Raw genomic sequence first — 25,169 nt, forward strand, 5'->3', positions numbered from 1 at the left:
GCCGGCACGCAAAGGCAGTGCCTTTAAGGTTTATTGTCGCTACGTCCGTGTACCACTCTGTACGGCGGCATTTTAAAAAGTCATACATTTTACTTTTTGAAACCGATACCGATAATTTCCGATATTACATTTTAAAGCATTTATCGGCCGATAATATCGGCAGTCCGATATTATCGGACATCTCTAGTTAAAGTGACTGATTGCTTTATTTACCTCTGCATGCAGCTACTCAGCTGTTGGTGTGAAACGTGTGCATTATACGCAGCATTAATACAAGCGTATTAATGCTGACTGAGCAGTTTGCTCCTTGTTGTGCAATTTACTTTTTATAAATGGTCACATGGCCAATGAAGAAATTTTACTTTTGGTGAAAATCTACCCCAGAAAAAAGTTAAGTACATTACGAGACTTTTGAAAAAAAAAAATGTTTCCACCATTTTATTCATCATCAAGCTTTATTGCAGACTCCAACGCCCAAGTAGACATACAATCACATACAGTACATAAAACAAATAAAATACAGTATAAAAGGCATTATCACATACTATTAAAAATAGTACTTGTGCATATTCAGTAAAAAGGCATCTAATAAATAAATAAATAAAAGCAGCAATAAAAAAATTACATATATATATATATATATATATATATATATATATATATATATATATATATATATATATATATATATATATATATATATATATATATATATATATATATATATATATATATATATATATATATATACATATGTATATTTATATATATATATATACATATATGTATATATATGTGTATGCATGTATGTATGTATGCATATGTATGTACTGTATATACACTACCGTTCAAAAGTTTGGGGTCACATTGAAATGTCCTTATTTTTGAAGGAAAAGCACTGTACTTTTCAATGAAGATAACTTTAAACTAGTCTTAACTTTAAAGAAATACACTCTATACATTGCTAATGTGGTAAATGACTATTCTAGCTGCAAATGTCTGGTTTTTGGTGCAATATCTACATAGGTGTATAGAGGCCCATTTCCAGCAACTATCACTCCAGTGTTCTAATGGTACTATGTGTTTGCTCATTGGGTCAGAAGGCTAATTGATGATTAGAAAACCCTTGTGCAATCATGTTCACACATCTGAAAACAGTTTAGCTCGTTACAGAAGCTACAAAACTGACCTTCCTTTGAGCAGATTGAGTTTCTGGAGCATCACATTTGTGGGGTCAATTAAACGCTCAAAATGGCCAGAAAAAGAGAACTTTCATCTGAAACTCGACAGTCTATTCTTGTTCTTAGAAATGAAGGCTATTCCACAAAATTGTTTGGGTGACCCCAAACTTTTGAACGGTAGTGTATATATATATATAAGTTCAAATCCCGGCCGAGTCATACCAAAGACTATAAAAATGGGACCCATTACCTCCCTGCTTGGCACTCAGCATCAAGGGTTGGAATTGGGGGTTAAATCACCAGAATGATTCCCGGGTGCAGCCACCGCTGCTGCTCACGGCTCCCCTCACCTCCCTGGGGGTGATCAAGGGTGATGGGTCAAAGGCAGAGAATAATTTCACTACATCTGTCCTTGCAGCTTGTGATTTCACTAGTTTTTAGTATTTTTTCCTAAAATATAGTCTTTTTATCTTTTATTTTGACAGCTCTTTTTTGCAGTGTATTTATGCCTTATTATAGTAAGACATGAGTCACCGAATCTGTTTTTTATGGTTACTTTTTTTTTTTGAGTAATACCTGACCTAAACCCTTTGCTGACATACAATATGAGTACTGATTTAAATGACACATGCATAACAGCATTTCTTTGGTTACAGCGTACCTACGTATGTCGCAATCAACATACTGTCAGAGCATTAAAAGTGCACATTTTTCCGGCAGAATTCTCCCTTCCCGGCCGAGGTGAAAGACCTGACCAAGCGCATCAGGACGGTGTTGATGGCCACGGCTCAGATGAAGGAGCACGAGAAGGACCCCGAGATGCTGGTGGACCTTCAGTACAGTTTGGCCAACTCGTACGCCAGCACCCCTGAGCTGCGACGCACCTGGCTGGAGAGCATGGCCAAGGTCCACGTGCGCAATGGAGATCTCTCTGAGGTTCGACATCTTTGACATATTTCTCATTTTTGGAGGGAAAATAGCAAATTATACAGATTTTATGTTTTTTTTTCCCCCTCAGGCTGCTATGTGCTACATCCACATCTCTGCTCTGATCGCGGAGTCGCTTAAGAGGAGAGGTGAGTGCACACCTGTAAGAAGCAGCATGGGTTGCCTGTTTTCATGCTCATGCACAAAAGTGTGGAGACACCAGGCGTGTCTCAGTACTTTTGTCCACATGCAGTTGCTATGACATTTCTCTTTCTCAGTGTGTGCATCTCTTCACGCGTTCTGACCAAAACGTCCAGTCACAGCCATCTTTTATCTCTCCTTCCTGCTAACACGGTCACTGCAATGGTCATGTATGCGTCACGTTTGTGTTGGCATCATCGAGCACATTTGGATGCCTTTTGCTGAGGAAGCCATGTTAGTAGAAAGCCTTTGCGTCCAAATGTCCCTCACGTCCTTGTATTGTTGTGTGCCACCTCTTTTGTCATTCTAACCCAGGGGTCACCAACGCGGTGCCCGCGGGCACCAGGTAGCCCGTAAGGACCAGATGAGTAGCCCGCCGGCCTGTTCTAAAAATAGCTCAAATAGCAAATGTTATTTATTTACTAGCAAGCTGGTCTCGCTTTGCCCGACATTTTTAATTCTAAGAGAGACAAAACTCAAAAAGAATTTGAAAATCCAAGAAAATATTTTAAAGACTTGGTCTTCACTTGTTTAAATAAATTCATTAATTTTTTTACTTTGCTTCTTATAACTTTCAGAAAGACAATTTTAGAGAAAAAATACAACCTTAAAAATGATTTTAGGATTTTTAAACACATATACCTTTTTACCTTTTAAATTCCTTCCTCTTCTTTCCTGACAATTTAAATCAATGTTCAAGTAATTTTTTTTTTTCATTGTAAAGAATAATAAATAAATGTTAATTTAATTCTTCATTTTAGCTTCTGTTTTTTCGACGAAGAGTATTTGTGAAATATTTCTTCAAACTTATTATGATTAAAATTTAAAAAAAATTATTCTGGCAAATCTAGAAAATCTGTAGAATCAAATTTAAATCTTATTTCAAAGTATTTTGAATTTATTTTAAAATTTTTGTTCTGGAAAATCTAGAAGAAATAATGATTTGTCTTTGTTAGAAATATAGCTTGGTCGAATTTGTTATATATTCTAACAAAGTGTAGATTGGATTTTAAACCTATTTAAAACATGTCATCAAAATTCTAAAATTAATCTTAATCAGGAAAAATTACTAATGATGTTCCATAAATTATTTTTTTAAGTTTTTCTCTTCTTTTTTTCGGTTGAATTTTTAATTTTAAAGAGTTAAATTGAAGATAAACTATGTTTCAAAATGTAATTGTCATTTTTTTTCGTGTTTTCTCCTCTTTTAAACTGTTCAATTAAGTGTAAATATCATTAATTATTAATAATAACATAGAGTTAAAGGTAAATTGAGCAAATTGGCTATTTCTGGCAATTTATTTATTTAAACTGGTAGCCCTTCGCATTAATCAGTACCCGAGAAGTAGCTCTTGGTTTCAAAAAGGTTGGTGACCCCTGTTCTAACCTATCATATTGTTGCATGCCCTGCATGCATGCGATGAACACAAGCTACAAACTGCTTGTGAATGTAAAAAAAAAAAAAAAAAATGTGTCCTCCTCCCCTCCTACCAAACAGGCTACTGGAGAGCAGACAAGGCCCGGATGTCCAGTGTGTCCCCTCAAGAAAGTCCTGTGTTTAAATGTAGCTCCTTACTAACTACCTCCCGAGACCAAGACAGTGAGTGTGTGCGCCTGCATGGGGCCCGGCTGGGGGTTTGGCTGAGCACGTCGATGTTGTTGAGTGAGAAGCCAGTGTGGGGTGACTGTTTACCAGGTGGACTGTGATGCCTTTAAGAACATGGAGACATAGCCATACCAGTTGGTAAACGTTCATTCAGAACAAGAGCCAAAAGTACATAGCATTTTTCACAAATTGTCCTAAAAAATTGCATGTATTTTGATTTTTGGAGGGGTCAACCCTGGAATTAAAAAGTACTCTACAGGTATTTAAGCCGCACCCACTAAATTTTAGGAGAAAAAAATATTTTCACATGTATTAGCCCAGGGGTGTCAAACATACGGCCCGCAGGCGGTATCGGGCCCGCAAACAGGTTTTATCCGGCCCGCGGGATGAGTTTGCTAAGTATTAAAATGGGCCGACATTTTTAAATGAAAGAAACTGCTGTTCTAAATGTGTCCACTAGATGTCGCAATAGCAATTATTTGTATCTTTGTAGATGACGCTACGTATGTAAAAAAACCAAAAACAACATGATGTTAGTGCACCAGTCGAAGAAAATGAGCAAACTACTTAAAAGACATCCTGTAAATTGATTTTGATATTATTTTTTTATCTTTATTAACACCAATGAGTTGACTGATTAACATTAACACATAATTTATTCAGAAATTAAGTATAACGACAAATAAAGATAGAATACTATTAACCGCAACATGTAAGTGTAATAAAAAAAAACCCAACATGATTTGTACATTTTCCGATTGTGCTTGTTCTATTTTTAAACAAAGAAAACAATCTGAAGTTGTCTTTATTTTTAAGTTATTGTGCCGTGATTTTACCAGTCCGCCCCACTTGGGAGTAGATTTTTCTCCATGTGGCCCCCGATCTAAAATTAGTTTGACACCCCTGTATTAGCCGCACCGGACTTTAAGCCGCAGATATATACGTTGTGAAATGAGATATACATACATACCGTAATTTTTACAAATGGTGACGTGGCAGTAAAACAGCTGATCAAACAAAACAGAAGTCATCGTCATGGACCCACTAGCTGCGAAAGCTAGCTCTCCAATCAGACTCAATAACTCCATAATGACATTTTGGTGAATTTACGAAACTATATAAATACAAAAAGAATGCCAAAGATACTTGTAAATGTGTTAGCATTAGAGATGTCCGATAATATCGGACTGCCGATATTATCGGCCGATAAATTCTTTGAAATGTGATATCGGTAATTATCGGTATCGGTTTCAAAAAGTAAAATTTATGACTTTTTAAAACGCTGCTGTACGGAGTGGTACACGGACGTAGGGAGAAGTACAGAGCACCAATAAACCTTAATGGCACTGCCTTTGCGGGCCGGCCCAATCACATAATATCTACGGCTTTTCACACGCACAAGTGAATGCAAGCATACTTGGTCAACAGCCATACAGGTCACACTGAGGGTGGCCGTATAAACAAGTTTAACACTGTTACAAATATGCACCACACTGTGAACCCACACCAAACAAGAATGACAAACACATTTCGGGAGAACATCCGCACCGTAACACAACATAAACAAACAGAACAACAGAACAAATAACCAGAACCCCTTGCAGCACTAACTCTTCCGGGACGCTACAATATTTAAGGGGTCTTTAAGACAAAATTAATTTGTCTTTCCTGATGGTAGCCATTTTTGTGTTTTTAGGATCCTCCTAAGTCCCAAAGCCTTGGTTATGTCAGCAGATATCTCCATACATGGTAGAGGTTTACCCAAAGTGCTTTGCGCGAGTCTGCCATTTATCCAGTTGAAGTTCAAAGTTGTAGTCAATAAATTCCTATCCATCTATGCACAATTTTGACCAAAGAACCACCTTTACATTTTATCTAGGCTACAAGGACGTCTCATAATGGGACCCCTTTATCATATAATATTGTAAATAATTAAATTATGTAAGCTTACTATATACAATTATTTATTCTGGTAAATGCCATAGAAACTTATGTAGTACAGTGGAACTTCGATTTATGAACTTAACTGGCTCTTGAACTGGGTTTGTAATAGTAAAGCCCAAACTGAACTGTCGTCCTCCTTTACAGCTGCCCTGCCTACACACACACAAACTGTCGCTAAACATGTGGTGTTATCACAATTTGAAATCACAAAACTCCTTAACTTTAACTGCCAGATCGCTACAATAATTAGGAATTTAAAAAAAATCTACTTCACCTTGTTGGTTAATCTTGATGTGCGGAAGAATAATGACTGAATAAGCAGTGGAACTCCATCAGCACCAAGCCCCACAATGGCTGTGCTGCCGGGCACAAAATGGTTGCACTGCGATGCACACAATTAGTACACCAAAGCATTTTTTTTTTCCGGCCTGCCGTTCGTAAATTGAAAAGTTCGTACAATGAGGGGTTGATAAATTGAGTTAATACATTACTATGATAATGTCTACTGTGTGTGAAATGTGTGTGATTTGGCATCTCACTAATCAACTTTACGCTGAGATTGTTTTCATTATTTTGACACATCCAGCATCGTTTTCTCTGGGCTGGGCAGCCTTCATGTGCATCAGTCCTAACGTCAAAGAGGAGGGCGCCATGAAGGAAGACGCCGGCACGCAGGACACTCCCTACACGGAGGTTAGGGTTATAGCTCAAATCCCTAATCATGTCACCAATCTGCTCTCTAATGGACTTTTGTGGCCATGTTTAGGACACCTTGGTGGATCAGCTGGAACTGTGTGTGGACTACCTGTGGAAATCTGAGAGATACGAGCTCATTGCTGACATTAACAAGCCTGTCATTGTCGTTTTTGAGAAGAGGCGAGACTTCAAGGTGTGTTTTGGTGATTTTACAGCGTTTAATGAGATATGTTTGGTTATTCAAAGTCCCGTATTATGCTATTTCTTAAGCCAGTTCTATTAACATAGCACCAAATCTCAACTTGTCTCAAGGCACGTCACACATGGAGCAGGTGTAGAACCACACTCCTTATACATTAAAGCAGTGTTTTTCAACCTTTTTTGAGCCAAGGCACATTTTTTTCATTGAAAAAATTCTGAGGCACACCACAAGCAGAAATCATTAAAAAAACGAAACTCAGACGGTAAAAAGTTGTTCTCGCAATTGTTGGATATGACTTTAAACCATAACCAAGCATGCATCACTATAGCTCTTGTCTCAAAGTAGGTGTATTGTCACCACCTGTCACATCACGCCGCGACTTATTTTGAGTTGTTTTGTGTTTTTCTGTGGGTAGTGTTTTAGTCATTCTCTTGCGCTCCTATTTTGGTGTTTTTTTCCCTGTTTTTTTGGTATTTTCCTGTTGCAGTTTCATGTCTTCCTTGAGCGCTATTCTCCACACCTGCTTTGTTTTCGCAATCCAGACTATTTAAGTTGTGCGTACGCTATCCTTCTTTGTGGGGGAACTGTTGATTGTCATGTCATGTACGGATGTACTTTGTGGACGCCGTCTCTGCTCCACACTCTGTAAGTCTTTGCTGTCGTCCAGCATTTTGTGTTTTGTTTACTTTGCAGCTAGTTCAGTTTTAGTTTTGTTTTGCATAAGCTTAAGCTTCAATGCCTTTTCTTTTTGGTTTAAGCATATGATACCTTATTACCTGCACGCTGCTTCCCGCTGTCGTCTGCATATTGTGATCATGACACTACGTGTTCCTGACATCTACAAAGCAATTAGCTACCTGCTGCCACCTACTGATATGGAAGAGTATAACGTGGTTACTCTGCCGAGCTCTGGACAGTACAGACACTCAAACAACGGCACATTATTTACGGATTATAATTACTTGTGTACAAAAAAAAATATTATAACCATAATTTTATAAGTTGATTGGCAACACTAAATTGGCCCTAGTGTGTGAATGTGAGTGTGAATGTTGTCTGTCTATCTGTGTTGGCCCTGCGATGAGGTGGCGACTTGTCCAGTGTGTACCCTGCCTTCCGCCCGATTGTAGCTGAGATAGGCTCCAGCGCCCCCCGCGACCCCGAAGGGAATAAGCGGTAGAAAATGGATGGATGGACTAGTGTGCCGCGGCACAGTGGTTGAAAAACACTGCATTAAAGAGAATCAACTGAACCCTGCATGTGCAAGCAATTGGCGGCAGTGGCAAGGAAATCCTGGACAGAACCCAGGGTATGTTGGGTGGCTGCTGTTGGTAATGTTGCAACTTTCCAATAACAACAAAGAAAGCATCATTTTCCGGATAACAGAGCGCACCGGTATATAAGTCGCACCCACTAAATTTTAGGGGCAAAAACATATTTTTCCATATATTAGCCGCAGATATATATGTTGTGAAATTAGTTATTTACACAGAAATATTCTGTAAATGTCTGTAACACGGCAGTGAAACGGCCGATCAAACAAAACAGAAGTCATCGTCACGGAACCACTAGCTTCGGAAGCTAGCTCTCTAATCAGCTAAACAGACTCAATAACTCCACGGTGACATTTTGGTGAATTTACTGAGGAATTTGTAAAACTGAAACAGTTTTAAAAAAACAGTGCCTTTGTAAGTTAAAAATACTAATGCAGACACTTGTAAATATGTTAAGATATTAGCTATTGCTAACGACGTTGGCGTCATTACATTAGGATAGCACGTACACATATGCATGAAAACTCTCCTACAGACTTCACACATGGGACGGCTCAGTAAGTATAAATGGTTTTAGTTATACTGTAAAACTTACAAACATTGCTTGGAGTGATGAATGAAGAATCCATGCGAGTAGAACCGCCACTGATGGCTGGAAGACTGAACCGCTCTCCGGTTGAAAAAGTACTACCACTAAAAAGAAGGGCACTGGCCACGACAGACTGAAAAAAGATCTCCAACAGCTTGCTGCACACATTAAAGGACATTACTTTGTAACATTTTGTGAATATGTCCTCCATATACACATCAAGGGAAATATAGTTCTCTTATATCGTCATTAAATTGCATCAAGAGAGCCTTAACCTGTGTTTTTTGGTACCTGCAGAGGCTGTCGGAGCTCTACTACGACATCCACCGCTCGTATCTGAAGGTGACAGAGGTGGTGAACTCAGAGAAACGCCTTTTTGGACGCTACTATCGCGTAGCTTTCTACGGACAGGTGAGGGGGCGTTACTAAATGTCTTTATGTTTAGAATCATGTTGCTCTGCATTTGTTGTTACTTTTAGATAAGGTTTTGAAGGTATAAATGCAGCACATTAATACACCACTTCAACCATTAGTTTTATGATCATGAGTGAGGAGGTGTGCCTAATGCTATGGTCAATAGGTAAGGACCACATTATTCTCAGTGCCAGTGTCTTTAATTTCTCTGTTTGCTCTTTTCTTCCTTTTTGTACTATATTCTATGTCAAGATCGCGGTAAGTTCTACTGTCTTTTGTTGGTTTGTTTGCCATATTCCTCAGCGCTAACAACTTTGCTCCCCTCCTCTCCGTTTGCCGCTATTAACTAATCTAATCCTCACCCTTTAAAGAGGTTTGTGAAAAGCTTGCTGTGCTCCGTTTGACTCCCTCTTTAATCCCAAAGCGGTTTTACTCCTCAACGACTTAGCGCAGACAGGAAGCTTGTCTCCAAACCACAAAGGGGGCGACATCAAGACTGGCTTCAGTTCAGTCACTTTGGGCTGTAACCACATGTACTGTAAATGCTTTAATTATTGCCAGGCTTAAAGGCCTACTGAAACCCACTGCTACCGACCACGCAGTCTGATAGTTTATATACCAATGATGACATCTTAACATTGCAACACATGCCAATACGGCCGGGTTAACTCTTAAAGTGCAATTTTAAATTTCCCGCGAAACTTCCGGTTGAAAACGTCTATGTATGATGACGTTTGCGCGTGACGTCAATTGTTGAAAGGGAAGTATTCGGACACATTGCATCCAATACAAAAAGCTCTGTTTTCATCGCAAAATTCCACAGTATTCTGGACATCTGTGTTGGTGAATCTTTTGCAATTTGTTTAATGAACAATGAAGACTGCAAAGAAGAAAGCTGTAGATGGGATCGGTGTATTAGCGGCTGGCTGCAGCAACACAACCAGGAGGACTTTGACTTGGATAGCAGACGCGCTATCCGACGCTAGTCGCCGACCGCATTGATGATCGGGTGAAGTCCTTCGTCGCTCCGTCGATCGCTGGAACGCAGGTGAGCACAGGTGTTGATGAGCAGATGAGGGCTGGCTGGCGTAGGTGGATAGCTAATGTTTTTAGCATAGCTCTGTGAGGTCCCGTTGTTAAGTTAGCTTCAATGGCGTCGTTAGCAAGAGCAGTGTTAAGCTTCGCCAGGCTGGAAAGCATTAACCGTGTAGTTACAGGTCCATGGTTTAATAGTATTGTTGATTTTCTGTCTATCCTTCCAGTCAAGGGTTTATTTCTTTTGTTTTTATCTGCAGTTAAGCCCGATGCTATCACGTTAGCTCCGTAGCTAAAGTGCTTCGCCGATGTATTGTCGTGGAGATAAAAGTCACTGTGAATGTCCATTTCGCGTTCTCGACTCTCATTTTCAAGAGGATATAGTATCCGAGGTAGTTTAAAATACAAATCCTTGATCCACAATAGAAAAAAGAGAGAGTGTGGAATCCAATGAGCCAGCTTGTACCTAAGTTACGGTCAGAGCGAAAAAAGATGCGTCCTGCACTGCACTCTAGTCCCTCACTCTCACGTTCCTCATCCACGAATCTTTCATCCTGGCTCAAATTAATGGGGCAATCGTCGCTTTCTCGGTCCGAATCGCTCTCGCTGCTGGTGTAAACAATGGGGAAATGTGAGGAGCCTTTTAACCTGTGACGTCACGCTACTTCCGGTACAGGCAAGGCTTTTTTTATCAGCGACCAAAAGTTGCGAACTTTATCGTCGATGTTCTCTACTAAATCCTTTCAGCAAAAATATGGCAATATCGCGAAATGATCAAGTATGACACATAGAATGGATCTGCTATCCCCGTTTAAATAAAAACATTTCATTTCAGTAGGCCTTTAAATACTGTATAGTGTACAACACAGCAGCAACAGAACCAATGTTGCAATAGCTGTGGGGAGCAAACTGCTCAGTCAGCAATGATACTGCTGATGAATTTGAAAAAAAAAAACAGTGTCACCAGGGTTTCTGTGGGTCATTGAAAGTAATTAAATGGATTTTGCAAAAATTAAGGCCATAAAATAGCATGAAAAAGCATCAAATTAGGTGGCCAGAGGCGTTAAAAAAAATTAATACCAGTTTAAGCCTGGACCGATAAATAAAAAATTTACTTAATTACTTTGCCGTCATTAACAAATTGCTTTGAGCGTGTTTATTCGACAGTGGAATTACACAAACAGAGTGAACCTCTTCTCAGTCAACCACAATCTTTGTTTCGGCATGAGCAGGCGGGACCTACTTGCAATTCTCTTCCACACGTTTTCCCTTTCCTGTGTGTAGGTAGCAACACTCACTTTAACGTTGGAGCAGGAACTAATCATTGTAATACAAAACCCAAAACCAGTGAAGTTGGCACATTGTGTAAATCTCAAATAAAAACAAGATACAATGTTTTGCAAATCCTTTTCAACGTATATTCAATTGAATAGACTGCAAAGACAAGATACTTAACATTCGAACTACGTAACTTTTTTTTTTTTTGCAAATAATCATTAACTTAGAATTCAATGGCAGCAACACATTGCAAAACAGTTGTTCTTAACATTTTTGACAATTTGCTCAGGCATTTGTTGACAAAGTGGTGACCCTCGCCCCATCCTTGTGTGTGAATGACTGAGCATTTCATGGAAGCTGCTTTTATACCCAATCATGGCACCCACCTGTTTCCAATTAGCCTGTTCACCTGTGGGATGTTCCAAATACGTGTTTGATGAGCATTCCTCAACTTTCTCAGTCTTTTTTGTCACTTGTGCCAGCTTTTTTGAAACATGTTGCAGGCATCAAATTCCAAATGAGCTAATATTTGAATAAAATATAAAATAAAGTTTTCCAGTTCGAACGTTAAGTATCTTGTCTTTGCAGTCTATTCAATTGAATATAGGTTGAAAAGGATTTGCAAATCATTGTGTTTTGTTTTTATTTACCATTTACACAACGTTCCAACTTCACTGGTTTTGGGGTTTGTACAACGGTCACTTTTAAAGTACACATTGCAAAGGTGGGCTGTGGTTTTCCCTCCTAACTTTATTTCAACAACAAAAGGATACATGCAATTCAAACAATCAGAACACACAAATAAACATGTGTCTTTAAATTTTTTCAAAATATGAACATAGAACATTATTTTTCTCTATAATTTTCAAACAGTAATTAAGGAATTGAAACAAAACTAGCACAAGGAAAGATTAAACAAAATAAACATGAAACGATGTGGAAGGGATAACAAAAGAAAATAGAACAAAAAAACTAAAGCATCATATGACTTTTTGTTTGTCTTTGGTGGAAATGGTCTTTATAATTTTAGGATGTGGGAAGTTTTCATGGCCTTTTGGTTTTCTTCGTCATCATTAGTAAACACTGTGGTTAAACCCAGAGAGGCGTTCTGCAAGGTGTGTAAAACACCTCCAAACTTTGCTCAATGGGCATCAACGTGGTGAAACCACTCTTTAGCTAATCATAAGTCTGCAATTAAATGCAGGCAGCAGTTAAGAGCGCCACATTTATTCTGGTGTGACCAGCGGAGCAACTTGTGCAGTGTAAAATAATGAAAATAGAAATAAACACTCACATTAAAACACTCTTGTGAGCCAATTGTAATTTTCTGAAGTAAAAGTTAATGTAAACTTTTCAACTATTCAAGATAATCATTGTCAAATGATGCCAATTTTGTCAATACAGACAATTGTAAGCGTTTGACTACCATATTTTACGGACTATAAGGCGCACTTGAAATCATTTTTTTCCTTCAAAATTCGACAGTGCGCGTTATAACCCGGTGCGCCTAATGTAAGGAATAAGTTTGGTTGAGCTTACCCACCTCAAAGCTATTTTATTTGGTACATGGTGTAATGATAAGTGTGACCAGTAGATGGCAGTCAAACATAAGAGATAAGTGTAGACTGCACTATAATGGCAATATGACTCAAGTAAACAACACCAATGTTCCATTGAAAATACAGAACATTACACACAGCGCTCAAAAATCTATCAATAGTTTTAGTACGACTTTGGTAAGCTATGAAGCCGCACCGCTTGAAGGGTTGTTGGCGCATTAAACATATGAGTAATATTATGGTGTGTGTATAATGTGAGACATGTTATCTGGCATTTTGTTTCGCATTATCATGCAAAAGCAACTTTTCTTAGCTTCTGGTACCTGCTGATCTTTATTTGGGATCTGCGTAAATCCTGAAAAATTGTGCGCGTCCGCGCCTGTTGCCGTAGTCGATAAGCTTCTTCTTTGTCTCTATCATTCACCCTCCGCTGTTGCCATTTGTAATATAAAGTAGTGTAAAGTTCTTACTTATATCTCTCAGTAAACTCGCCATGAAAGCGCTAAAACATACCGGTGTAGTGAGTTTACATTATTCACCCAAGGAACTTTAGTTATTAGAGAGTTCCGGTCGGACGCTTTTTCACGGGACACATTTCCTGTGTTGTTGTTTCCGGATGAGGAGATGCTGCTCCGTTATTGATTGAAGTAAAGTCTGAATGTCATTAAAACAGTTAGCTCCATCTTTTGGCGCTTCTTCCACTCCCGTCCTTGCACGCTACACCGCTACGACAAAGATGACTGGGAGAAGACGCTGTCGAAAGTGAGCCACGTAAATAAGACCGCCCACAAAACGGTGCATCCGGAAGCGACAGTCAGAAAGCGGCTTGAAGATGATCTGTAAAACATCATCTATGCTAAATTTTGACCAAAGAACCACCATTACATGTTATGTAGACCACAAGGAAGTGTTTTACATTTAGAAAAAAAATTATATTAATATGACTCCTTTAATGCGCCTTATAATCCGGTGTGCCTAATACATGAACAAATATCAAAAATGGACTATTCATCGGCAGTGCGCCTTATAATCCGGTGCGCCCTATGGTCCGGAAAATACGGTATATATAATAACTATCTGCAGTAGGACATGAGCATTACATTTATTTTAAGTGGCACTAAAAACGGCATTAAAAACATCAAATTACACTTGCTGATACTTGCAGAATCCCTGGTAACACACGAGTTTGACACCAACAGCTGAATAGCAACATTTTGAAGTGCATGCAGAGGTAAATAAAGCTGCCGAATGCCGGCCATTTGTGTTATTCAAAATGCAGGAATTTTGGGACATCATGAAGAAGAAGGTTCCCTACAGCCAGATATGTGTATTGTAGGCTACAAACCCACCAACTCTGTAGATAAATGACTGGAGGCGTTAACTGATTGCACATGTGTGTTGTGTGCCGGTGGCAGGGTTTCTTTGAGGAGGAGGAGAGCAAGGAGTTCATCTACAAGGAGCCCAAGCTGACCGGTCTGTCGGAGATCTCCCAGAGATTGCTTAAACTCTACTCAGACAAGTTCGGAGCGGACAATGTCAAAATGATCCAAGATTCCAATAAGGTAAGCGGCGGCGAGGTCTAATTGTTTGCGACTGTTCAAATATGGCTGGTTGTTGAACAGGTGAACCCTAAGGACCTGGACTCGAAGTTCGCCTACATCCAGGTGACGTACGTGTTGCCTTACTTCGACGAGAAGGAGCAGCAGGACAAACGGACGGACTTTGAGAGGCATCATAATATCAATCGCTTTGTGTTCGAGACGCCCTTCACGCTGTCTGGAAAGAAACACGGAGATGTGGAGGAGCAGTGCAAGAGACGCACCATTTTAACCAGTGAGCATTGAAATGTCTTTGTGCATTTTTTTAAATTAAACAACATTAAAGTGGCTTTTTGCAACCTTTACACAGATGCCTAAAGGGCGCTAACTTTCCAATGTTAACAGAAAACAAGTATGAAGCACTGCATTATATCATTTTATACATCTTTAGTACTGTGTACTTAATAGTAATAGTTAATTCATCATATCTAATGTGTATTTTTATACAACCACAATTTAGATTGTACTCCCTTTACACTATTACAAACCCCGTTTCCATATGAGTTGGGAAATTGTGTTAGATGTACATATAAACGGAACACAATGATTTGCAAATCATTTTCAACCCATATTCAGTTGAGTATGCTACAAAGACAACATATTTGATGTTCAAACTGATAAACTTTTTTTTTTTGCTAATAATTATTAACTTTAGAATTTGATGCCAGCAACACGTGACAAAGAAGTTGGGAAAGGTGGCAATAAATACTGATATACCACTTTGTCAACAAATGCGTGAGCAAATTGTTGAACAGTTTAAGAAAAATCTTTCTCAACCAGCTATTGCAAGGAATTTAGGGATTTCACCATCTACGGTCCGTAATATCATCAAAGGGTTCTGAGAATCTGGAGAAATCACTGCACGTAAGCAGCTAGGCCCGTGACCTTCGATCCCTCAGGCTGTACTGCATCAACAAGCGACATCAGTGTGTAAAGGATATCACCACATGGGCTCAGGAACACTTCAGAAACCCACTGTCAGTAATTACAGTTGGTCGCTACATCTGTAAGTGCAAGTTAAAACTCTCCTATGCAAGGCAAAAACTGTTTATCAACAACACCCAGAAACGCCGTCGGCTTCGCTGGGCCTGAGCTCATCTAAGATGGACTGATACAAAGTGGAAAAGTGTTCTGTGGTCTGACGAGTCCACATTTCAAATTGTTTTTGGAAATTGTGGACGTCGTGTCCTCCTAGCCAAAGAGGAAAAGAACCATCCGGATTGTTATAGGCGCAAAGTTGAAAAGCCAGCATCTGTGATGGTATGGGGGTGTATTAGTGCCCAAGACATGGGTAACTTACACATCTGTGAAGGCGCCATTAATGCTGAAAGGTACATACAGGTTTTGGAGCAACATATGTTGCCCTCCAAGCAACGTTACCATGGACGCCCCTGCTTATTTCAGCAAGACAATGCCAAGCCACGTGTTACATCAACGTGGCTTCATAGTAAAAGAGTGGGGGTACTAGACTGGCCTGCCTGTAGTCCAGACCTGCCTCCCATTGAAAATGTGTGGTGCATTATGAAGCCTAAAATACCACAACGGAGACCCCCGGACTGTTGAACAACTTAAGCTGTACATCAAGCAAGAATGGGAAAGAATTCCACCTGTGAAGCTTAAAAAATGTGTCTCCTCAGTTCCCAAACGTTTACTGAGTGTTGTTAAAAGGAAAGGCCATGTAACACAGTGGTGAACATGCCCTTTCCCAACTACTTTGGCACATGTTTCAGCCATGAAATTCTAAGTTAATTATTATTTGCAAAAAAAAAAAAAAGTTTATGAGTTTGAACATCAAATATCTTGTCTTTGTAGTGCATTCAATTGAATATGGGTTGAAAAGGATTTGCAAATCATTGTATTGCGTTTATATTTACATCTAACACAATTTCCCAACTCATATGGAAACAGGGTTTGTACATTCTAAGTGCAATATTACCACTGGCTCAATACTACGTGTTATCGCGTATACTTAGTTTTTGTTTATCATTTGCTGCATTTTTTTATACTGGTACTCAAAGAAGCTCTATTCAGAGGATGTAGCAGCTGTTACTCAAGTCTTTTTTTTAGCTGTGGCTGCATCTGCTGGATGTGCATCAAAATGTAGTTTTTGCATAAAATAAACAAACTTTTTTCACCAAGTACCACTTCAGAAAACACTCATTATGGCACCACCATAATGACCAACATTAAAATACAGTAGTGTAGTAGGCATACGTATTCATTAAAAAACAAGGCAGTGGTTTTATTTAACAAATACATTTATTATTTTGGACCACTGTAATATTACACACAGTTTGAACTGTAACACTGTTTGAATATAGGAAAATAAAACGCTAAACTTTAATCAAGTGATTCTTTGGCGTACCACTAGATCCTATTTGTCAAAGTCAAGGCCCGAATGAATTATCTATGGCGCCCGGGATGATATTTGATTAGTATTAGAACCGGCCCGCAGGCCACAGCCGCCTGCTGCTGTTTTGCATGCACCAAAACTCCATCAGTGTTGGCGCTAGGAATTTTCCAAATGTTCAAGTCGTAAAAATGGGGTCCCACAGTAAATGTTTGGGGTCCCACGTTTTTGTAAGCGTTTTGAAAACAAATGATAAATGTATGCATTATCCTGTTATATCTCACATTCTATATTGTGTTTTGGAAAAAGGTTGTCATAAACGTTACTTAATTCATTTTTTTTTTAAAAATACAAAAGAAAACCAATTTTTATGCATATGTAAATGTATTCAGTTATAAACATTCATTCACTTTCTTCTTTCCTTCATGAATCTAAACTTTACCGCTGGCGGTATTTTTTTCTATATTTTTATTGTATTATTTTCAGAATGTGTTTGTTCTATTTTTGGCCAAAGTAAGACAAAGAAAACAATCTGAAGTTGTCTTTATTCTTTAGTTTTAATGCCATGATTTTAATAGTTCGGCCGCGTGTGCACAGATTTTCCTCCACGCGGCCCCTGAGCTAAAATGAGTTTAACACCCTTGCACTAGATCAGGGGTGTCAAACGTACGGCCCGCGGGCCGGATCAGGCCCGCAAACAGGTTTTATCCGGCTCGTGGGATGAGTTTGCCAAGTATAAAAATTAGCCTACATTTTTTAATGAAAGAAACTGCTGTTCTAAATGTGTCCACTAGATGTTGCAATAGCAATTCTTTGTATCTTTGTAGATTATGCTACATATGTAAAAAAAGAAAAATAAACCACATGATGTTAGTGCACCAGTCGAGGAAAATGAACAAACTACATAAATAAGATGTTATTTATGTAGTTTTAATTGAATTTAATTTTCCTGTGATTTGATTTTGATATTATTTTTTTATCTTGATAGATTGCAAATGAACACCAATGAGTTGACTGATGAACATTATCACATAATTTATTCAGAAAGTGTAAATAACGACAAATAAAGATAGAATACTATTAACCGCAACATGTAAGTGTACAAAACATTACGATTTGTACATTTTCAGAATGTGCTTGTTCTTTTTTTAAAGAAAACAATCTGAAGTTGTCTTTATTTTTAAATTATCGTGCTGTGATTTTACCAGTCCGGCCCACTTGGGAGTAGATTTTTCTCCTTGTGGTTCCCGATCTAAAATGAGTTTTATTGGCACATGTTATTATCTTTGTAAAGGCAAACTTTATAAACAACTCTTGTATCTTAAATAACCTTTCAATGTCTTTGTCTTTCCCCAGCAAGCTCCAGCTTCCCTTACCTAAAAAAGCGTATCCAGGTGGTGGAGCAGCAGAGCACGGAGATGAACCCCATCGAGGTGGCCATCGACGAGATGTCGAGGAAAGTCTCGGAGCTCAACCAGCTGTGCAACATGGAGGAGGTGGACATGATCCGACTGCAGCTCAAACTGCAGGGCAGCGTCAGTGCCAAAGTGTGTGTTCTCCTCTCACGCTTCTAACTGTGGGGAAATGCTTTGTTTTTGGCCCTCACCTGACCTTTTCGCTCCAGGTGAACGCTGGACCGATGGCCTACGCTCGAGCCTTTTTGGAGGAGAAGAACGCCAAGAAGTATCCAGACAACCAAGTCAAACTGCTGAAGGAGATCTTTAGGTAGGATCCTACTGCAAATAATACTTCATTCAAGAATTCGAGAAAAGCCAAAAAAAAGGAGGTGTGATTGGAGTGGCCATGCTGGGGTCACATGATCAAATATCAGCCTATCATATTATATCAGTTATATTTTGATTAACTAGGACTTTTGTTGTTGCTTTTCAGTGTGCAGCTACAAGAAATAGGAACATAGCATATGAAGCGGTACCTCTGGGTTTTTAAAACGTCCAACGAAAACCAAATTATACAAAAAACAAAGATATTTTTTTCCCATAAGAAAACATGGATATCCAATTATTTCCTTTCAGACTAAAAATATGAACACATAACTAGAGATGTCCGATAATATCGGACTGCCGATATTATCGGCCGATAAATGCTTTAAAATGTGATATCGGAAATTATCGGTATCTGTTTCAAAAAGTAAAATTTATGACTTTTTAAAACTCCGCTGTACGGAGTGGTACACGGACGTAGGGAGAAGTACAGAGGGCCAATAAACCTTAAAGGCACTGCCTTTGCGTGCCGACCCAATCACATAATATCTACGGCTTTTCACACACACAAGTGAATGCAAGCCATACTTGGTCAACAGCCATACAGGTCACACTGAGGGTGAACGTATAAACAACTTTAACACTGTTACAAATATGCACCACACTGTGAACCCACACCAAACAAGAATGACAAACACATTTCGGGAGAACATCCGCACCGTAACACAACATAAACACAACAGAACAAATACCCAGAACCCCTTGCAGCACTAACTCTTTGGGACGCTACAATATACACCCCCCCCCCCAACTCAACCCCGCCCCCCAACCCCGCCCACCTCAACCTCCTCATGCTCTCTCAGGGAGAGCATGTCCCAAATTCCAAGCTGCTGTTTTGAGGCATGTTAAAAAAAATAATGCACTTTGTGACTTCAATAATAAATATGGCAGTGCCATGTTGGCATTTTTTTCCATAACTTGAGTTGATTTATTTTGGAAAACCTTGTTACATTGTTTAATGCATCCAGCGGGGCATCACAACAAAATTAGGCATAATAATGTGTTAATTCCACGACTGTATATATTGGTATCGGTTGATATCGGAATCTGTAATTAAGAGTTGAACAATATCGGAATATCGGATATTGGCAAAAAAGCCAATATAGGACATTTTTACACATAACACTTTATAGAGCAGTGATTCTTCAACTTTTTTCACCAAGCACCACCTCAGAAAACACTAGTACCACCATAATGACCAACAATCAAATACAGTAGCATAAGCATTCATTAAAAACAAAATAGAGGTTTTATTTAACAGCCATATTTATGGTAATATTTTTGGCCATTGTAACATTATGTCATGGTTGGGTCGCATGTTTATGCGTGGATCGTTCTCCCGAGATGCAGCAGGAACTCTGGAGGCAAGGTGAAGGTTAGACAGTGATTTACTCCTCATAAATCATACAAAAATACAGGAAACAAACAAAAGAGACGCGTGCCGATCACATGGGGAGCTGAAGCAAAAACTTAGCACAGGAATCATGAGCAAGGAAACAAGAAATAATCTAACGTAACTGTTGCATACAGCAAACAAGGAAGCCAGACCGAGTGTGGCGAAAGGCAGGAACAGGTAGCTCTCTGATTAGTGCCCAGGAGCAGGTGAGCGTCTCGAACACTAATCAGAGGCAGGTGAAAACAATCTGCAATCATGGCAACTAAAACACAAACCCAGGGGTGCTCAAAACAGGAACTCAGGTAGTCCAAAACTAAACAAAACATGATCCTGCAACGGATCATGACAGTTTGAACAGTAACACTTTGTTTAAATATAGGGAAAAAAACTGTACTTAAATAATGTATGAAATAAAATTGTTTGCACATTCTTTGGCGTACCACTAGATGAAGCGTACCACAGTTTGAGAGTTATAGAGAATAATTATAGTTTTACAGATATGTATAAAATAGGGTTGCTGATAAAATGTGATTCACATCTGAATCGCTAATCTTATTTATTCCAGTTCTAAAACGATTCCTAATTTTTAAGAATCAATGTACTTTCTTTTTTTTTTTTTAATACATTTTTATAAAAGTCGTTTTTAAGCCGTGTCTGCGCTCACTCGCGCATACATACAACTCGTATACGTTATACGTCAGCAGCCAAGAGGAGCGTTTGTTATCATTATAACTTATATACCAAATATTGTATTGCAATAATCGATTGGAATCGATTCTGGATGGAATCATCACCCCAAGAATTGGAATCAAATCAAATGTGAGTTTTTGTAGGATTCACATCTCTAGTAGAAAACATGCATATAGATGATGAATGAAATGTTAAATAATACATTGAAGGATATACACTACCGTTCAAAAGTTTGGGGTCACATTGAAATGTCCTTATTTTTGAAGGAAAAGCACTGTACTTTTCAATGAAGATAACTTTAAACTAGTCTTAACTTTAAAGAAATACACTCTATACATTGCTAATGTGGTAAATGACTATTTTAGCTGCAAATGTCTGGTTTTTGGTGCAATATCTACATAGGTGTATAGAGGCCCATTTCCAGCAACTATCACTCCAGTGTTCTAATGGTACAATGTGTTTGCTCATTGGCTCAGAAGGCTAATTGATGATTAGAAAACCCTTGTGCAATCATGTTCACACATCCGAAAACAGTTTAGCTTGTTACAGAAGCTACAAAACTGACCTTCCTTTGAGCAGATTGAGTTTCTGGAGCATCACATTTGTGGGGTCAATTAAACGCTCAAAATGGCCAGAAAATAAGAACTTTCATTTGAAATTCGACAGTCTATTCTTGTTCTTAGAAATGAAGGCTATTCCACAAAATTGTTTGGGTGACCCCAAACTTTTGAACGGTAGTGTACACTCATTTAACATAACTTTTGTCTTAATGAAGACTCTTGTTGCCAAATATTATTGGAGAGGAAGGGAATGCCAAACTGATACCTTCTTCGTACTTTACTACGACTTTTTACTTGAATTTGATACTGTTTCTCACCTTCTTTATCAAAGTGCTGCCACTTCAATCAATCAATCAATCAAAGTGTATTTATACAGCCCTTAATCACAAGTGTCTCAAAGGGCTGCACGAGCCACAACGACATCCTCGGCTCAGATCCCACGTCATGGCAAGAAAAAAAAAACTCTCTCCCCCGGCCCCCCACACCCAACCCCAACCCCCACCCCCAGGCGACTGGTGTAATGGACCTCGAGTGGATCTAGTTAATAGTGTGAGAGTCCAGTCCATAGTGGGGCCCGAAGGGGATCATCTTGAGTGGAGACAAGTCAGCAGCGCAGAGACATCCCCAACTGATGCACAGATGAGTGGTCCACCCCGGGTCATCTGTAGTCACCTAATAACCTCTCCACGCAGGAGAGGGGGGCAGAGCAGAAAAGAGACGGCAGATCAACTGGTCTAAAAGGGGGGGTCTATTTAAAGGCTGGAGTATACAAATGAGTTTTAAAGGCCTACTGAAATGAATTTTTTTTATTTAAATACAATTCAAACACCTGATCAACACACACAATCACTCAGCCCAAAAGACCGTTTACCTAACCCAAGGTTCATAAAGCTTATATATTTTTAAAAAGTTACGTACGTGACGCGCACATACGGTCAAGTTATCGAATGTTTAGCAGCCAAGGCTGCATACTCACGGTACCTGATATTCAGCTGGGAATGACTACAACAGTAAATAAACACAAGACATATATATACTCTATTAGCCACAACACAACCAGGCTTATATTTAATATGCCACAAATTAATCCTGCATAATAACACCTGCGTGTTTGTTATGCTAGCTCCTAGCTCCTCTGCTAGCTCCTAGCTCCATAGAACACGCCAATACAATTCAAACACCTGATCAACACACACAATCACTCAGCCCAAAAGACCGTTCACCTAACCCAAGGTTCATAAAGCTTATATATTTTTAAAAAGTTACGTACGTGACGCGCACGTAGGTACAGTACGTGTTATGCTAGCTCCTCTGCTAGCTCCTAGCTCCATAGAACACGCCAATACAATTCAAACACATGATCAACACACACAATCACTCAGCCCAAAAGACCGTTCACCTAACCCAAGGTTCATAAAGCTTATATATTTTAAAAAAGTTACGTACATACGCAAAAAAAAGCCAAAGCTGCATACTCACAGTAGCACGTCTGCGTCTTTGTCATCCAAATCAAAGTAATCCTGGTAAGAGTCTGTGTTGTCCCAGTTCTCTACAGGCGTCTGTGTATCCAAGTCAAATGTCCTCCTGGTTAGAGTCTCTGTTATCCGAGTTCTTCCATCTTGACTGCATCTTTCGGGAATGTAAACAAAGAAGCGCCGGCTGTGTACTGTTGTGGCTGACTACGTTCGAAAAATACGTCCATTTCGCACCGACAACTTTCTTCTTTGCTTGCTCAGCTTCCTTCTCCATAATGCAATGAACATGATTGAAACAGATTCACGAACACAGATGTCCAGAATACTGTGGAATTATGAAATGAAAACAGAGCTTTTTCGTATTGGCTTCAATGTGGAAGGCATACCCGTGTTCCCCGGTCTACGTCACGCGCATACGTCATCCTCAGAGGCGTTTCGAACCGGAAGTTTAGCGGCAAATTTAAAATGTCACTTTATAAGTTAACCCGGCCGTATTGGCATGTGTTATAATGTTAAGATTTCATCATTGATATATAAACTATCAGACTGCGTGGTCGGTAGTAGTGGGTTTCAGTAGGCCTTTAAGATGGGACTTAAATGCTTCTACTGAGGTAGCATCTCTAACTGTTAAAGTTAAAGTACCAATGATTGTCACACACACACACACTAGGTGTGGCAAAATTTTTCTCTGCATTTGACCCATCACCCTTGATCACCCCCTGGGAGGTGAGGGGAGCAGTGAGCAGCAGCGGTGGCCGCGCCCGGGAATCATTTTTGGTGATTTAACCCCCAATTCCAACACTTATGCTGAGTGCCAAGCAGGGAAGTAATGGGTCCCATTTTTATAGTCTTTGGTATGACTCGGCCGGGGTTTGAACTCACAACTTACCGATCTCAGGGCGGACACTCTAACCACTAGGCCACTGAGTAGGTTAGGGCACTCCAGAGTACTGGAGCCCGAGTAGAAAACGCTCTATACCCCGCAGACTTTTTTTGTGCCCTGGGAATCACTAATAAGCCGGAGTTCTTTGAACGCAGATTTCTTGCAATTTCTTGCATTTCACTTGCACCTTTCTTTGGTCCCATGATGGCCTATTTTGTGGCCGTACTCAATAAAAAAGCACAGGGACTGAATCACCAACACACTGGGTTCTTTGTTCGAACACCCCAGTTTGTCATGAGCACGATAACCGCAAAATGAATTTACAAAGAACTTCCTCAAACCAAAGTGAGGCATGCAAAAACCGAGGAACTACTGAATTGTATAATGAACAAAATCATTTTGCGTGCCCTTGACACATTTATTCCTTGTTCACGTTGCATAGAAACACGAACTAAGTGTCATGTTGTTTTTGCCGTGCAGGCAGTTTGCAGAAGCCTGCGGTCAGGCGCTGGATGTGAACGAACGTCTGATCAAGGAGGACCAGCTGGAGTACCAGGAGGAAATGAGGGCTCACTACAGGGACATGCTGAGCGAGCTGTCGGCCATCATGAATGAGCAGGTCTGCACAAACACTCCATTGTCTTTCGCTGAGACATCTTCCATTTTCTCCACTCTCACGTCACAACATTGTTGTCATTTGTTTTCCACCCTGCAGCTGCGAAAATGTGTTCTGGCCTCCAGCGCCACTTCTCTCTCTAACAGCTCTCTTTCCACTCTGTCTAAGACTGGTATGTCTTTTCTCAGTTCCACTCATTCATGCTTCTTCATTGTGCCTCCCACACACACACACACACACACACACACACACACACACACACACACACACACACACACACACACACACACACACACACACACACACACACACACACACACACACACACACACACACACACACACACACACACACACACAATAATTGTCAGGGCCACAAAGTTTTCACCCGTTGAAGAGAAGCACAATTGGCCCGGGGGCCAATCTGCTTCGTCACATCCTTTTATGTGGCGCGCCATATAATTTTACGTGGCACGCCACTTCATTTTATCTGGTAGGCCCGCCACATCCTTTAAAGTGGGCCGCAACATTCTTTAAAGTAGTCCGTCGCATCCTTTTATGTAGCCCGCCTCATCCTTTTGTATGGCCCGCCACATTATTTTGTATGGCCCGCCACAACCTATTATGTGGCCCGCCACATCTTTCAAAGTAGCCCTTCGCATCCTTTTATGTAGCCCGCCACATTATTTTATATGGCCCGCGACATCCTTTCATGTGGCCCGGCGCATTCTTTAAAGTAGCCCGTCGCATCCTTTTATGTGGCCTGCCACAGCATTTTATGTGGCCCGCCACGTCATTTTACGTGGCCCGCCACATACTTTTATGTGGCTCGCCAAATCATTTAATGTGGCCGGCCACATCATTTTATCTGGCCCGCCACGTCCTTTCGTATTGAACCGCCACATTTTCAAAGTA

General features: G+C 39.8%; 1 protein-coding gene across 3 annotated transcripts in view; it reads left to right on the plus strand.

Annotated features, from left to right (window-relative positions):
• The window catches only part of dock10 (dedicator of cytokinesis 10), a 115,131-nt gene that overhangs the window by 83,158 nt on the left and 6,804 nt on the right, over positions 1-25,169 (plus strand). For 2 of the 3 annotated variants that reach the window (XM_062060172.1, XM_062060173.1), the window contains 12 exons: positions 1,902-2,117; positions 2,200-2,257; positions 3,808-3,909; positions 6,446-6,552; positions 6,626-6,748; positions 8,918-9,031; positions 14,322-14,468; positions 14,529-14,739; positions 18,211-18,401; positions 18,479-18,579; positions 24,120-24,258; positions 24,355-24,427. In XM_062060172.1, the coding sequence (XP_061916156.1) occupies positions 1,902-2,117; positions 2,200-2,257; positions 3,808-3,909; positions 6,446-6,552; positions 6,626-6,748; positions 8,918-9,031; positions 14,322-14,468; positions 14,529-14,739; positions 18,211-18,401; positions 18,479-18,579; positions 24,120-24,258; positions 24,355-24,427 (1,582 nt within the window). The remainder of the gene's footprint in view (positions 1-1,901; positions 2,118-2,199; positions 2,258-3,807; positions 3,910-6,445; positions 6,553-6,625; positions 6,749-8,917; positions 9,032-14,321; positions 14,469-14,528; positions 14,740-18,210; positions 18,402-18,478; positions 18,580-24,119; positions 24,259-24,354; positions 24,428-25,169) is intronic. The other variant, XM_062060175.1, reaches the window with a different exon arrangement.

Source organism: Entelurus aequoreus, linkage group LG10, assembly GCF_033978785.1.
Source record: "Entelurus aequoreus isolate RoL-2023_Sb linkage group LG10, RoL_Eaeq_v1.1, whole genome shotgun sequence".
In the NCBI taxonomy this organism is placed as follows: Eukaryota; Metazoa; Chordata; class Actinopteri; order Syngnathiformes; family Syngnathidae; genus Entelurus; species Entelurus aequoreus.